Source organism: Schistocerca cancellata, chromosome 4, assembly GCF_023864275.1.
Source record: "Schistocerca cancellata isolate TAMUIC-IGC-003103 chromosome 4, iqSchCanc2.1, whole genome shotgun sequence".
NCBI lineage: Eukaryota > Metazoa > Arthropoda > Insecta > Orthoptera > Acrididae > Schistocerca > Schistocerca cancellata.
The window spans coordinates 203,034,683-203,050,698 of NC_064629.1; the positions used below are offsets into that span (position 1 = coordinate 203,034,683).

Genomic DNA, 16,016 nt, shown 5'->3' on the forward strand with positions numbered 1-16,016 from the left:
CTGGTGCCACTGTCAAGTGCTTTGAGCTGTAGGAGGTGCAATACTGTATTCTATGGGTAACAGATGAATCAACGAGGTAGCTAGTAGCTAGCTAGATAGCCACGCCAGAAAGATTCCCTACAAGCAGTCACACAGATTGGCAACTTATAAATAGCACAAAGGTAAAATTTTAGTTTCGATGCAAAAGTTCCCTTCATGTAGGATTGAAATTGTGTGAATCATTTTCAAACATTCTGTTTATGTTGGAGCAAAAATCTAATGAGAATAATATTTGAAGGCAATAAAATTCCCTTTAGAATTAGATGAGTTTCAGTTTCCAAGGAAGACTATTTTCCATTTTTTGGAAGAACAGATTTTGTCTTCCTAAAAAACATCACCTTTGTTTCTCAGTGACTCGTATGTGAACACTGTAAAGTTGTGCCTGAAACTTTCCAACCTCATATTCAGGGCAGTTGGCAACTGTGCAGGGCATTCCCCAGAACATAGGTTGCAAAATCTCCATTTATTTGTAAATACTGTATTGCTATTGTCTTTCTCTTTTAATGGTGTTAGGGAGAGGTAAACAAAACATTTGATGATCATATCCTTTCTTGGCAAGACTTTTCACAGTTATCAAGTAGAAGGAATGTACTAGAGTGTCAGGCATAATAAAGGCATGTATCAGCATATTGGAATTTTTGTATATGTTGCTTGACAATTTACACTCTGAACATACAACAAGCCCTTGTACCACAATGGACTTTCTTGCATGTTTTCTGCATGTGCATGTTTTACTCAGTGACAGCCTGTGCTTGAGCCAGAGGAGACCACTGTCTTGGTGTGCTAGTGTCCAGGATGTGTGCAATGTGTGATTGCAACTCACAGACTCTGTGGATGAAATGACTGCACATTCTCATGACAGAGAATGCACTACAGAGTGGGTAATGCATCAAATAATGTAGAGCAGCAAATGCAGGGTGATACAAGAACAGTCTGATGCCTTTGTTGAAGCAGTTAAAAATTATAAATTATTGTATGGAAATATCCTTGTACTGTTCTTAGTAATTTTTGTAATATAAAGTGTGACTCAAATAAGAAGTATGATAAAAAGTATTTAAAACAGATGAAATTGATAGATATGAGTTTTTTTGTGTGTGTGTGTGTGTGTGTGTGTGTGTGTGTGTGTGTGTCAGAGCATCATGAGTTCTGATGACATAAAGCAACTGACATTCCTTTGGAAATGTTTTTTACTTCAGTGATCATGAATAAATAGCCATAAATTATTGATAGCAGTCAACAGTGAAATTATTCAGATGTAAATTTTACTGGGTTTTTCATTCCCCTTACATTATACTTTTATTTAGATCTGAAGATGGTCAGTGCTGATTGGAGCTGATGATCTGAGGATACTTATTTGCTTTCATTGAATGTAAATAAAATGAGAATTTCTTTCACTTCTTAGATTGCTATGTTTTTCACCACAGTGACACGTAAGTCACTTCTTTATTTGTGTCTCGGCACATTATTTGTGTATCGGCATATTATTTGTGTATCTGGCGTTTTCACTTTATTACAGAACACTTTATACTTCAGTCAAAGTATAAAGTTATCATCTAGATGAAGATTAGTTTGAACACAGTAATTCTTAACTAAGCATGGCAAAGTTAGGATGTGTAAGGAATTGGACCTTGAACCTTTGGATTTACCGTGCCCACACAGCCATTGAGTCACACTATTTTTTCGTATATCTTTCTGACACAGTTTATGCTTGGAATCCATTTTGTATTATAATTGTAATATTTGAGTAGGTAATATCTATTGGAGGCTGTTTCAAATCTGCCCATGATGATAAGATTGCCTGCAAGTGCTGACTACTCATGCACTTGTTGATGCATGTGACAAGCTGCCTGGCTGGTCCTTTCCACACATCATGAAATCATAGTACATTTTTCTCGAGTTTTTATGATGTCAGACATTCAACAATAATTCAAGGCTTTTCGAATGTTGTGGAAACAGCTTATTGTGATTTAATGTTACAGGTGCCTGGTAAGGTGTATTTATAGAGAACGTTCTTAATGTGCTCTTTGTGATGTAGAAAAAAATCACCTTCCTAATGGAAATTAAAGTAGAGACTGAGTTAACATTGAGAGATGATAAAGGATAGTGGGCTTGGCTTTTCTAGTTGATATAATAAGGCATTTAAATAACTTATGTTTGTTAGCTTAAGGAAAGAATCTGCTGATCGTTAACCCTAGAATCGCATCACTTTTTATTTACCTCAAATTGGGACAGAGATCAAATTAACCACAGTGGCAAAGTTACCCATTTTTCTATTTACACTGATCAGCCAGAATATTATGACCACCTAATTAATAGCCAGTATGTCCATCTTTTGCATGGATAATAACGGCAACACATTTTGGCATGGGAGCAATGAGGCCTCGGTAGGTCACTGGAAGGAGTTGGCACCACATCTGCACACAGAAGTCACCTGATTCCCATAAATTCTGGGGTGGGGGTGGGTGGAAGGGGATCATGATGAGCTCTGACACTACATTCAGTCACATCCCAGATGTGTTCAATCGGGTACAGATCTGGTGAGTTGGGGGGGGGGGGGTCAGTTGGAAATAACCACTGTGTTCCTAGAACCACTCCACCTCACTCCTGGCCTTGTGACATAGCACATTATCTTATTGAAAAATGCCATTGCCGTCAAGAAAAACGATCATTATGAGTGGGTGTACGTGGCCTGCAACTAGTGTATGATACTCCTTGCCCAACATGCTGCCTTGCATGGCTCCACTGGACCCATGGATCCCCAAGTGAATGTTCCCCAGTGCTGAATCTAGCCACTGCCAGCTTGTCTTCGTCCCACAGTACAGGTGTCAAGGAGCTGTTCTCCTGGGGAGGATGACAGATTCGCACGCTCCCATCGGCATGATTAAGAAGATATTGGTATTCATCAGTGTTGATGGTCACATAGCCATTTCAGTCATATTTGCCACTATCATGGTGTTAATATTGGCACATGCATGGATCGTCACCTGTGGAGGCCCATTGTCAGGAGTGTTCAGTGTACTGTGTGTTCAGACACTCTTGTACTCTGGCCGGCCGCGGTGGTCTAGCGGTTCTCGGCGCGCAGTCCGGAACCGCGCGGCTGCTACGGTCGCAGGTTCAAATCCTGCCTCGGGCATGGATGTGTGTGATGTCCTTAGGTTAGTTAGGTTTAAGTAGTTCTAAGTTCTAGGGGACTGATGACCACAGATGTTAAGTCCCATAGTGCTCAGAGCCATTTGAATCTTGTACTCTGCCAAGCATTAAAGGCTGATGTTAGTTCCACCACAGTTTGCTGCCTGTCCTGTTTTACCAGTCTGTCCAGCCTACAACATCCATCATCTGTAATGAGGGGTGGCCATTCAGCCCCACAATATCCAGGCTTTGTTTCACCTTGGTTTCACCACATGATCAAGACACTCACCACAGCACTCTCCAAACACCTGACTAGTCACACAGTTTTCAAAATGCTTGTGTGGCACTGTTATTGCCTGGATGGGTTTATATTGATGGTAGTAGGTTGGTGGTCATAATGTTGTGGCTGATAAGTGTAGTTGTAAAAAGGAACTTTGTTTATGAAAAGACTTTGAATCTGCACATTGTTTTCATTAGTAGTTATCATTTTTATTTGTGATTGTATTCATTTTGAAATAAGGCTACATTAGAAAATAAAATTGTTTTTCCTTATTATTGTGAGTACTGATTGCAAGCAATGCAGTGCTTTGAGATTACTGTCACATTTTTTTCGCTCACGGGTTTGTTCCTGGTGTCACATGTATCAGTTGTGTTGTTCTTGCATTTTGACACACTGCATTGCTGTCAACATTACTTACTTACTGATTCATCCCCATTATTTCACCTGCTGATTGCAGGAAACACTTTTTGGCAATTATTTTTCAAGTGTTTATGTTTTAGTTATTGACTGAAATGCTACAGAAACTGCATACAGCTGATAGCTGTTGCTACAACTGCTCCTTAAAGAATGCATGCATTATTCCTGCAGAGTCCAGTTTAAAACAGTTGAATTGCCCATCTCCACGAAGCTGCTTTCATTAAGTATTTTCAACCATCTGGTCCAGTATACACACTTCAGATCTGGTTTTATACAAAAATTCTACAGTTTCTGGATGATGATTTGAATAATGAAGCATGCTAGGAACATGAACATTTTTATTTTTCTTTCCATTTCCATTATAGATGGGCAAGATTCTCGCTCCGTGCTTCATTACAGTAATTTCATATGGTGGTGCTTTTGATATTCTTACTAGTGTTGGTATTTCTTTTCTTAAACTGTTGGGTGTGTGCACTACACTTATACCTTTACTCTTCAATATTTCAGCAAGGTGCAAAGATGTGAAAAAATTATCTGTTGTCACATTCCTTTCCCTTCTTAGGAGTGGATTCCATAAGCTTTGTGACAACATATTAAGAAAAGGTTTGATTCTCTGGTCGATATTCATCCTTTTCCCAGGTATGTACTGGTGTGTTGAACAAATATCTGGTGTTTACATCAGGTGAACCAAAATTTGATGCCACTATTTAATTTATTAGGCATGTAATTCCTAACCTTCCCTTCGTGGGAAATGGCTGCTCATCAGTTGCGATATTTTGTCTTGGACAGTAAAGCAGAAAACAATTTTCAACAAAATTATTCCAGACTTTTGACACAAAAGCAAAGTTGTGGGTTTTGTGTCTTATTGGCCTTGACTCCTTGATATAAAAGCATAAAAAATTCATAATGTATGTAAATCTCTCTCCTGAAACATAAGCTAAAGAAAATGTGACCCCTGGTTTTCTCATCAATAGCTGTCAGTATTTATATCAGAACATACAACCAAGCGCTTTTTGTATAGTGAGACACAATAATCAGCTCAGAAGCTGTAGCATACATCATGTCAGAGCCACATGCAAAAAAACTGAACATTTGCATTACCCTCAGTGAAATGGTATGTAAAGAAATGTTAAGGGGATAGTAAAAGTTAACACACAGTAAAGTTCACTAGAGTTTTGAAAGAATGCTTCAAGGTCTGTATCGTGTCAGAAACTAAAAGTAAATATTTTGTACTCTTTTTCATTTTCACCGCATAGTGCATCTCTGCCAGTTCAATTACTGATAATTCTCATTGTACTAAAGAACTGATTTTTTAGCACCATGAACTTGTTTGTGACTTACATGTCACGATAATACCAAGTGACAAAGAAAAGCAACTGACGTAACATCTACGAGGTATGTCTACAAAGTAAGTTCCGTTTGGTTATATAAAACAAATGTGTACAAATACAGAAAAAATATATATTGTACAAAAATCTACAACTGTTAAACTACTTTTCTACATAGCTTCCGAAATTTTGTAGGCGCTTGTCATAGCCTGGCACAAGTTTTTGTATGCCTTCTTCATAGAAGGTTGCCGCCTGTGTATTCAACCATTTGCTAACATGTTCTTTCAGCCCATCATCATTGTTGTAGTGTTAACCACCAAGTACAGATTTTAGCTATTAGAAGAGATGAAAGTCGCAAGGAGCGAGGTCCGGGCCGTACGGTGGATGATCAAATGCGTCCCAGTGAAATTCCTGTAAGAGTTGTTTGGTCACATTCACCGTATGAGGTCAGGCATTATCGTGGAAAAAAACACCACCTTTTGACAGTAATCCTCAGCACTTGTTCTGTATTGCGCGGCGCAATTTCTTAATGGTCTCGCAGTAACCATGTGCATTGATTGGTTGGCCTCATGGTAAAAAATCAATCAGCAAAATGCCTTTTCTGTCCCAAAAAAAAGGATGCACATGACTTTTCAAGGTGTCAAGATTTGCTTAGGCTTAACCTTCGTTGGGGATGAAGTGTGGTTCCATTCCATCGATTGCTGTTTTGTTTCAGGGGTGTCGTACAATACCCAAGTTCCATTCCCCATGACTATCAGAGAAAGAAAACCATTGCCTTCTTCATTGTAGCATGCCAAAAACTGAAGTGCACTGCCCATCCATTGTTTTTTGTGTTGGTCAGTAAGAATTCTGGGTACCCAATGTGAGCAAAGTTTTCGAAATTTCAGTTTTTCAGTAACAATTTCATGAATTAGTGATCATGAGATTTGCAGAACTTCCATAGAAAGGGCACGACATGTAAACTTATGGTTGTGCTTAATCTTCAGTTGTGTGAACCAGTTCATCAGTAAGCGCAGACAAGCGTCCAGTTTGTTCTTCATCATGCACTTGATCACGTCCTTCATTGAACAGTCTGACCCATCTTCTGACCATTGAATCACTCATAGCATTTTGTCCGTAAACCTCGCAGATTTGCCGATGAATTTCCTTTGCTTCAACTTTCTTTGCATTTAGAAAATGAATCACATATCTGATTTCACACGCGGCGGCATTTTCAATTATGGCTGACATTATAAAGAAGGACTACAAAGCACACTTTGGCAGCAGCGATCTTAAAATGGCGTACATTTCTGTTCCTTGAGTCGCAGTAACTGCCGCCCATGCTAGGAACTACAATCGTGGTGCTGCCGTGGATAGAAATAGAAATGGAACTTACTTTGTGGACGACCTTTGTATCTTTGGTGGCTCAATCTATTTTTTTGTACAACAATTTTCCATCATGGGGAGAATAGAAAGTGTAGAAAGGGCCCAGTGTTATAAACCAACACTGGAAAAAGTTTTGATATTGTGGTACCTGAACCTCTGAACCAGGTACTTTGTCCCTCTAAAATAAAAATAAATATCATGTTTCACAAACATAATAAAATGGCTTGGTGGCTCACTGGATTAGTGTCAGATCACAAATCCAAATGTCACTCCTAGGATCCTTGACATCTTGCAGTTATTTGTTTCTGTGAAAAAGCCAAGTTGCAGTAGGTTTTGAAATCAATGTTAAACTGTCTGGTAATTCACTTCAAATACCTGCAGAAGGCAAGGGTGTACCACCTCCAATAGGATCAAACCTAGTAAAGCACTGTGGCGTTCAAACTAGTCTTCAGATCGATGACTATTTTACCTTTACTAAAATAAAATGATTGTATTTTTTCATTTTCATTAGCCAGCATTGTTTATGCACAGTTGTGAATGCCTGTCCATGGGCTCATATTTATTCAGAGGTTCCTATGGGCCTTACCAATCCCATGCTATCTGGAATATTGTGTTCTGTAGGATTCACTTTAATGAGGGTTTTTTTTAGTTATCAATTCTTCCACTTTCCATATTTCCCAATCATTTAATATGTACATAATAAATGTTTTTGACCAATAAACAGTATTTACAGTTACCATAATGGATGTTATACAAACACTCTTAAGATAATGGAAGATAATTAAAGATGTTTGAGAGCTTGCTGACTGCCAGCTATGCATAATAACTGTAAGATTTTTGATAGAGGATGCAGAGAATGAGTATGGCACTTGAAGTTGTCCAACATACTCAGATGGATTCACGTCTAAGGATTTCAATGGGTAGGAGAACACTTGCGTATTATGCATGTGCTTTGCCAATCTGTGTCGATATGTTTCCAGCTGTATTACTGGCTGTATGGCTATTCTGATAGATACAGTCAACTTCAGAGGAGAAATTTAGCTTGCGTTACTTTGCATTATATGCAACTGTGAATTTATGACTGAGTTTGTTGAGAGAACCTGTAGCATCCATAAAAGAAAGTGGCAGATCCCAACTTGGTGTAAGCTAGTTATCTCATAAAATGACCTGCATAAATTTCTCAAACCTTGATGTTATTGCCATCAGCTGCATCTTCCAGAAGTCATGGCAGTGTTCTTCTTCTGCTGTTTGAACAGCACTATGCATACATTCATACCAGCACAAAACAGAGGAAAGTGATTCACTAGAGAAGACAAACCTTTTATTCCCAGCAGACGTGGTCAGCTGTACATCTTCATTGGCATTCAGTGACCATTCCCGTGAACAATATTGTTTACAAGTGTATTTATGTATGCACCTGATAGCCCCTGTAGAATTTTGATGACTAGTTGGTCCACTGTGACATCTCAGTTGTCCATCACATATAAATGGCTTGTGGTGCTTGATATGTGGAATATTTCTGCTAGTTTTTATTTGTTCAGTCATAATTCTTGCATACAGTTTGTTTAGAAAGTATCCTGTTTCATAAATATTGATGTCCTTGAGCTGAAAGCCAGTTGTTACATGTTTTTACAACCCTTACTTCTTTCCCCTATGACATCTGTTCTTTTTAGATGGTCCTGTTACATCCTTCAGAGACTAGTTGTGCCATGTCGATACATGTCAGTGTGTTTCAAGAGCTATATGCTGTCATCCACAAATTTGGAGATGATGATAATGTGGTTCAATAGTGCAAAAGTTAACAACAATGCTGGTTATGTTCCTGTGTAATGAGATTATTGTATGTGGTCATACAGCTATAATGTATTCCAAAAGGGTATTGTATGAGTTGAAGAAAAATTGCACACTATACAGTGGTCTGTCATTTATCATTTTTCCACTGAAACACTGTCACACAGTTTCATTCTGTACATGAGAACCAAAATGGATTTTCCATAGATATTGGCACACAGTTACATACAAGATTTTGGCTTCTCTGTACATATTTCTAGAGTGACAAGATAGCAAGAGGCATGACATTTTTTCCTGTTACACCAGTGACAATAAGAGTATTATGTTCTACCCATTGCTATTGAGCTTGAATAAAAGTATTATGTTGTAAACATTGCTGTTGAGCTTCATCACACAGTTGTGCCAGTCATTTTGTAGCAGAGACTATGTAAATAAATGTTTTGTAACTGAAATGTAGTGTTCTTGTAATTGTTGGAGGCAATATTGATGTAATGAATAAGTGAAATAATAGTAACTGAGTATTGAACAGTTACATTGATCCTTCTGGCTGTTTTTTGTGCACATAAATGAAAAGCGGCCAGTAGTAACTTCATGTATCCTACCATATTAAACAGGACTGACGAGAGGAAGTCTTACTAATATTGTGTGGCATCTTCATATCACCTGCCAGCTTCCAAGCTGATGCAGTCCCTGTTGTGTTCCCTTGTCTGGTAACATTTCTGCATACAGTGAACTGGATTGGTTGATTACTGTGTATAGAATTTCCAACTAGTTATAAACTTTCAACACATCTGGAGATGCCATCAGTTGACTGGGTGGCATTGCGTCAGTCCACACCAGTGATCTGGATGTTGAGAGGGAAACTGTTATCCAGTTTTGTATTCAAATTAATGGAAGGCCAAAGGTGTTTGCTTGAACCAAAGAGCCAAATTAGCTACTCTTTAGGTAGGTTTTGGGGAGACAGGAGTCAGCAGGTAGTGCAGGAACTGCTGTTTTGTGGTCAGTCTGGTTGAGACTATATCACTAGTGAGATGACAGGCAAGAAGGACTTTGGGGGGGGGGGGGGGGGAGGAGGATTATGTGGGAAGCATCATGGTGTTGATCTTCGTAATGTCAGAAGTTTACACCTGTCACCAGTGTCCACGCTTATGATGATAATGATTTTTGACATAATTAAAGTATCTTTTTGGGAATAGCTTAATGACTCTTGTTCCACAAAGTTAGCTCCTATGATGGGAGCGGCATAGGCATTCCTTCTCATACCATGTGACTGCACTTGTGGCATAGGTCGGCTGTTAGACTGATATATGTCTGGAAAGAACAACTGCACTTGGGGAGCAGGTAATGTGTCATGCATCATAACTGGATCCTAACTGTAGCCAAATAACACGAAAGGTACTGGTACTGTGCAACAGCAACACCAATGGAATCAAATACTCAGTATAACTATGAAGAAATCAACACACTTATTCATGGTTACAGTAAAAATGCCATTGGGAAAGAATGTTAAGTTTGACAGCTCCTGTTGAGACTCTGAATTCTTTTGAGTCAACAATTACACTAGAAAATGTAGTGCTTTGTAAGGTTGTGTAGCTTTTAATAATGACACCATTAATGTGCAACGTACAGACAGTGGCAGTCTTTTAAGTTCAGTGTTGTTTTCATTTCTCTCTTTGCTTGTGTATTGTTCACCACATATGAAATCTCAACATTCTTAACACAAATAGTAAGGTGCTTAGGACTGTATCAGATTAACTTAACTGTCTGCTGCTTATGGATGAAATGTGGCTAGCCTCGTTTCTTAACCTAATGTCGAGTCCTATTGAATGAGAAATCATTTCTTTTTGTGTATATTACATGAAACTTAATATGAAACCAGAGAAGCATTCACAGTTGTGTATTAGTTGTATTGTGTGAAATTTATGCAGTTTTGGACCAACGTTCAGTACATAGTCAGTCTCTCTCTCTCTCTCTCTCTCTCTCTCTCTCTCTCTCTCTCTCTGTGTGTGTGTGTGTGTGTGTGTGTGTGTGTGTGTGTGTATGTGTGTGAGAGAGAGAGAGAGAGAGAGAGAGAGAGAGAGAGAGAGATAGCAGGCTAGGATAAATTCACAGATTGTTTCCTTGAAATAGAATATTTCTAAGGCACAGTAGGACCTCATTAATCCAACACCTATGAGACCGGGAGCATGGTCAACGCAAAAAAGGTCGGATTATCAGAGGTACACTTTTATTGACCCGTAACATCACAAAACATTACAGTATAACTTTAATTTTCAACTAGAAATTCTGTCTAAAATATTGTTACACGTTAAAACAGTAACAAAATGAAAAGAAAATGTTGACGCACAAAAAAATCTTCTATGAATGTGTAATGTACAGTATTGCCTGTACTGTAATATATGTCTGTATTGTGTGGTAAGATATTGTTACTGTGAGTCAAAGTAAATGTAAATGTCATGTGACTAGGGCCCCCTGTCGGGTAGACCATTCGCCGGGTGCAAGTCTTCCGATTTGATGCCACTTCGGCGACTTGCGTGTAAATAGGGGTGGAATGATGATGATTAGGACAACACAACAGCAGTCACTGAGTGGAGAAAATCTCCAACCTATCCGGGAATCGAACCCAGGCCCTTAGGATTGACATTCTGTCTTACTGACTTCTCAGCTATCGGGGACGGACTTGAGTCAAAGTTAAACATATTTACATACCTTATTACAGTGGTGCATTGACACTGCTGATTTGTATTTAACTGTTTAAAATATGAGAAATCACACCATAAAAATGTTCTGTTCTTAAGCAGAACAAGAAAGTCTGTAATATTTCTTTGCTTAGCAGATGATGATCTTGATTTTTTTTTTTGTGTGTTTTTCTGACATTTACTAATCCATAAAATTTCTATTGTCATGGACGTAGAACTTTGTTTAGTGTATTGAAGGGCTATATCAAATTTGTTTTTAGCATGTGATACTTAAACTGTAGATTCATTGTTTTCATTGTCAGCATCGTCTTTCTCATTCTCATTGATTGTTCGAGTTAGTGACAATGATTCAGTTGTCAATTCTACTTCCATTGTGCACTTCTGACTGTCGTAGTGGCCTGAGTATGTAAGCAGGCACCGGAAATGGTATGGTCTGACTAAGCAGGGAGTCAGACCATTCGAAGTTGGATTATTGAAGTTCTACTGTATTAATACTTGGAAAGATACACCACAATACCTTACTATGAAATGGTAGAAAGAGTGCAAAATTTTTACGTTAAGTATTCAGTCAGGTAGCATTCTTGTTTAAATACTGTGGTCCTTTCAGTGTTGTGTGGTGTTGTACTATATTTACTATGAAGCTTTGTTGACCAAACCCCAAAGTTTATATTTAGTGCAGTTGAATTAAATTTGATCACTAACAACTTGCTTCCTGCAACAAAAATACCACATTGGAAACTGTGATCCACATGAAGAAATAAACTACGTATAACAGCAGACAGCATTGTATATTGGTAAATTACTTTTGATATTGTATCTTGCAGCAAATCACAGTATTTTTTTCCCTTTCAGTATATACTTCAGGATCATAATTATGGTGCACCTCCACCAAGTCCACAGCTTCAAGCTGCTCTGATTCAACATTCAAGACATAGTACTGCATATGCTCTTCATTCTGGACCAGGATCATCCTTAGTTGCTGGTAGTAGCTCATCTATTGGTCCCTCATATAGTCAAGGTAAGGAAATTAATGGATTATGGTACTCTTGGAAACTGTTGTAACAAGCTTATTTCCTGATTTCAGTTGTGTTCAACATGAAAAGGTATATACACAGTGGATAATGCTAGGTAACAAATCTGTATACTCCAGAAGAAAAGAGTTGAAAAACAGGCACACAATCATTTGCTCTTCTGATGAAATGTAATATTTGTGATTACTTGCATAAAAATGTTTGTCTTGGTTTGTATTTTGAGGGGGGGATCACCATCATTGTAATACTTAAAATAGCTAAGTTATTTGATAATGCTATGTAATAGCTGTGAGAAAGGTTTTAATAAATTTTAACTGTTGAGCTCAGATCTTGGTCCTGTAAGTTTCTTAAGAAATAGGTCTATTTATTGGTCAGAAAGATCTCAGAGTGTAAGAAAAATCAAACTGTTTTAATTAGCCTTTCAAAGATTTCATGAGGTTGATGATGTTACAATGTGAAGTGGTTTCCTTTGAACAAGATGCTGATGTACCTAGTTAATATTATCATGATAATCCTTCCCATGTCCATAGTGATCTCCATATAGTTCCTAGTGATGTTAATTCACAAGCAACTTAGGCAGCTCACCTTATGCTGGTTGGGTATGATTTTATTGTACCCAGATTCTTGCATTGGGAGCTGGACAGCAGTCACCCCAGTGTTACATAAACTTTGTACATGTTTCAGTAACTACCATTGAATGGATTGTTACATCATCTTGTGGTACAGAGAATAGAATAGAATAGAGTCAAAGTTTATTGTCCCATAACATTGAATTTGTGTTCAGGAGACTTGTCAGAATGCAAAAATTTGTTTACAGTTTTTACAGTGTTCATATTTCTTATTATAGTTTTTTGAAGTTTTAATATATAAAGCATACGACTCAAGCTACCCCGAATTATAGTTCCATACCTTATTACTAATTCTAAGTAATTGTGATATACTACTTTCCTTATTTTCAAGCTGATAGCGTTGTACAGTATCACCATTGCAAATGGTTGGTTGTTTAATTTGTTTGCAAGGTGTTGTATATTTGAACCCAATGATAAATTTTTATCTAATTGCATTCAGAGGAATTTCACACAGCTAACTTGCTGCAAATACTTTTTTGAAACTGCATTAACTAAGTTTTTCCGTGTTTAATCTAATTCCCATCTAATTTTTCTAAGGTACTGATGACAGTTTGAGGAATTTAGTTAGTACTGTTAGTTTTAATGATTACAGATGTTGTATCTGCAAATAAAACTGAGTGGCACTCAATATTAAGCAGCATGTCATTTATGCAAAACACAAACAGAATGGGTCCTAAGACCCAACCTTGGGATACTCCTTGTGAAATGGTTTTTCATTGTGGAGCAAAATTTCCCCTCTCTGATGTTATTATCACTCTTATCTTTGATTGGTTAGGTGGGACTTAAAACACTGTAATATAGTGCCCCTAATTCAATATTTTTCTATAGAATAGCAAGCAGTGGTTCACAGTTTTAATGATGACTCTAGGAATATACTACAATCCTTTAATAGCTCACATAGGGATCACGAGATAAGATCAGAATAATTATTGCGTGCACAGAGGCATTCAGTCTGTCATTCTACCCACACTCCACACTTGAATAGAATGGGAAGAAACCCTAATAACTGGTACAATGGGACGTACCCTCTGCCTTGCAGCTCACGGTCATTTGTAGAGTATAGATGTAGATATCAAACGCCTTTGATAGGTCACAAAAAATGCCAGTGGCATACAGGCAGTTGTTTAGAGAGGAACCACTTTTGTGTACAAACTGATTGCTAGCAGAAAATGTGCCTTTGTGAAACCCATACTGATTTATGTGAAATTGTATTAAACTTTTGTATGAAATTTGAATTTGTACTGTGACAACCTTTTCAAATGTTGTTGATAGTAATGGAAGAAAAGAGATTGGGCAGTAGTTTCCCCATATATTCTTTTGTCCCTTTTTTGAATAGGGGTTTAACTATTGCATACTTCAGAGTATTTGGAAAGCAGGCTTCTTCAAAGGACTGATTAACTGTTGTGGACAGTGGCTAGATAATTGTTTTAGAGACTCCCTTTAACACTTCTGTTGGCATTCCATCCCATCTTGCTGATGTTTAACTTTTTACTGCGAGTATGGCATTTTCTATATATCTTTTGCTGTAGTTTTTCTGAATGTACTCCGCAGTTCACCTTCAGATTCCTCAGTGCCAAAGAAATTTACCTTATCTGTGTGATTTTCTACATTAATGTCTCATACATTTTTATTTATAAAGTCTTCATTGAAGAGCTCTGAAATTTGAGCAGGATTTACAATACTTTTGTCCTCCCTCTTGATTTTGTAAATTTCATGGCCTCTAACTGTAGTGCCTGTTTCTAGCTTTGATCACTGGCCACAGTGCCTTTGATTTGTTTTCACTATCCAGAATAAATCTATTATTTACCAGTTCTTTTACTGCCTTTACAACTTTCTTAAAAATATTGTTGTAATTTTTTATGTAGGTAACAAATTAGGAATTTTGTTATGTTTCAGTTTCCTCTGTAGCTGTCTATTTCTTGTACTAGATGCTGGTATTCCTTCAGTAATCCACTTTGCTTTACTTCCTTTTTTTTAACAGTAAGGGGGAGTTTCATTAAAAGTGTGCAGGAAGTTTTCCAAGAATTTTGAGAAAATTTCAGATTTTGTAATTGCTATTTTCTATAGTCCACTGCATCTCATTTAATTGGTGGGGAAATAAGTTCAAATGATCTGTGCTGCACTGTTGTTTGGTTTTAATGATCAGAAAGTCCTAAATCCAAAAACAAAACTTATTTGTCTCCTTGTTACTATAATTAGTTAAAATATTATCCACATGTGTTGCTGACCATTCGTTCACTAGAGTTAAATCAGTAAAATTAGTAATAAAACCCAGTTTTTGAATCATGTCAATGATTTTGTTGAGTTGTTGACTTCACTAGCTAAATCTACGTTGAAATCAGCAGCTATTATGACTCTGTTCTTGGTTACTTTGTTAGTTTCTGCAATAGACTCTGGAATTTCGAGAAAAATAATTTGATATTTTTGTACCTGAAATTCTATACACTGACAGAATTACAATATTGTGGCCCAGCTGTAAACAGCAGATTTGAAACATACATTCTTTATTAAGAGAATCGAAATTGTATCTTTCTTTGTCTTTCATTGACCTTTTTACAAGTATGCTGGGTCCTCCTCATGTTAATTACTCCTACAAAAGCCACTGGCAACATGTAAATTTCCAAGGGTATTTAAGATTTTGATATTCTCATTTGTAAGCAAGTGTTTATTCAAGCAAACAACTTTGATATTTGCCCTTTCAGATAGAATGATTTGCAATTTGTCAAGTTTTCTGTCTCTGCCATTTGGATAGTTTGCAGTTGACCGTTTATATTTAAGTGCATTAGGAATGCATTTTTATTGTTTTGAATATCCTTATCAGAATCTACTTCAAAAGGTTGTTTGTGTACTTTCATTTCAACCCTTGTCATTCATTTTTACACCCCCCGCTCTGTGGGCTAGTTCCCCTTGTTAAGCATAACTTTACAAATATCACTGTACAGACTACTGAATGTAGCTGAGCCTATCTATTTAGATGTAGCCCATCTCATCCTAAACATTTATTACTAATAAATTAGAGTCAATGAAAACTGCACTATGTCTGTTGCACTGTTGCACTGCTGTGTGATGTGGTTGTTTATTCTGCCTATGTATTTATCACTCACTGATTTTCTGTGCAGGATACCTTCTAAAAGTTAAATTTGATGCTGGATACACGTTTGTCATGATCATGATCAGATTTCATGCTTCATTTATGATCTCTTGTTAACTGTTGTTTTGAAGTGAAAACATGTTTATAGTTTTCACTGCGATTTACACACACTTTGTTCATTGCTAAGAAGTCATTTCTGGTACTTCATTTGTCACTT

The 16,016-nt window shown here is 37.3% G+C and overlaps 1 protein-coding gene across 1 annotated transcript in view; it reads left to right on the forward strand.

The window, feature by feature from the left end:
• LOC126184024 (uncharacterized) overlaps nucleotides 1-16,016 on the forward strand; it is a 344,076-nt gene that overhangs the window by 151,136 nt on the left and 176,924 nt on the right. Inside the window, exon 5 of the mRNA XM_049926377.1 lies at nucleotides 11,901-12,066. Within this exon, the coding sequence (XP_049782334.1) occupies nucleotides 11,901-12,066 (166 nt within the window). The remainder of the gene's footprint in view (nucleotides 1-11,900; nucleotides 12,067-16,016) is intronic.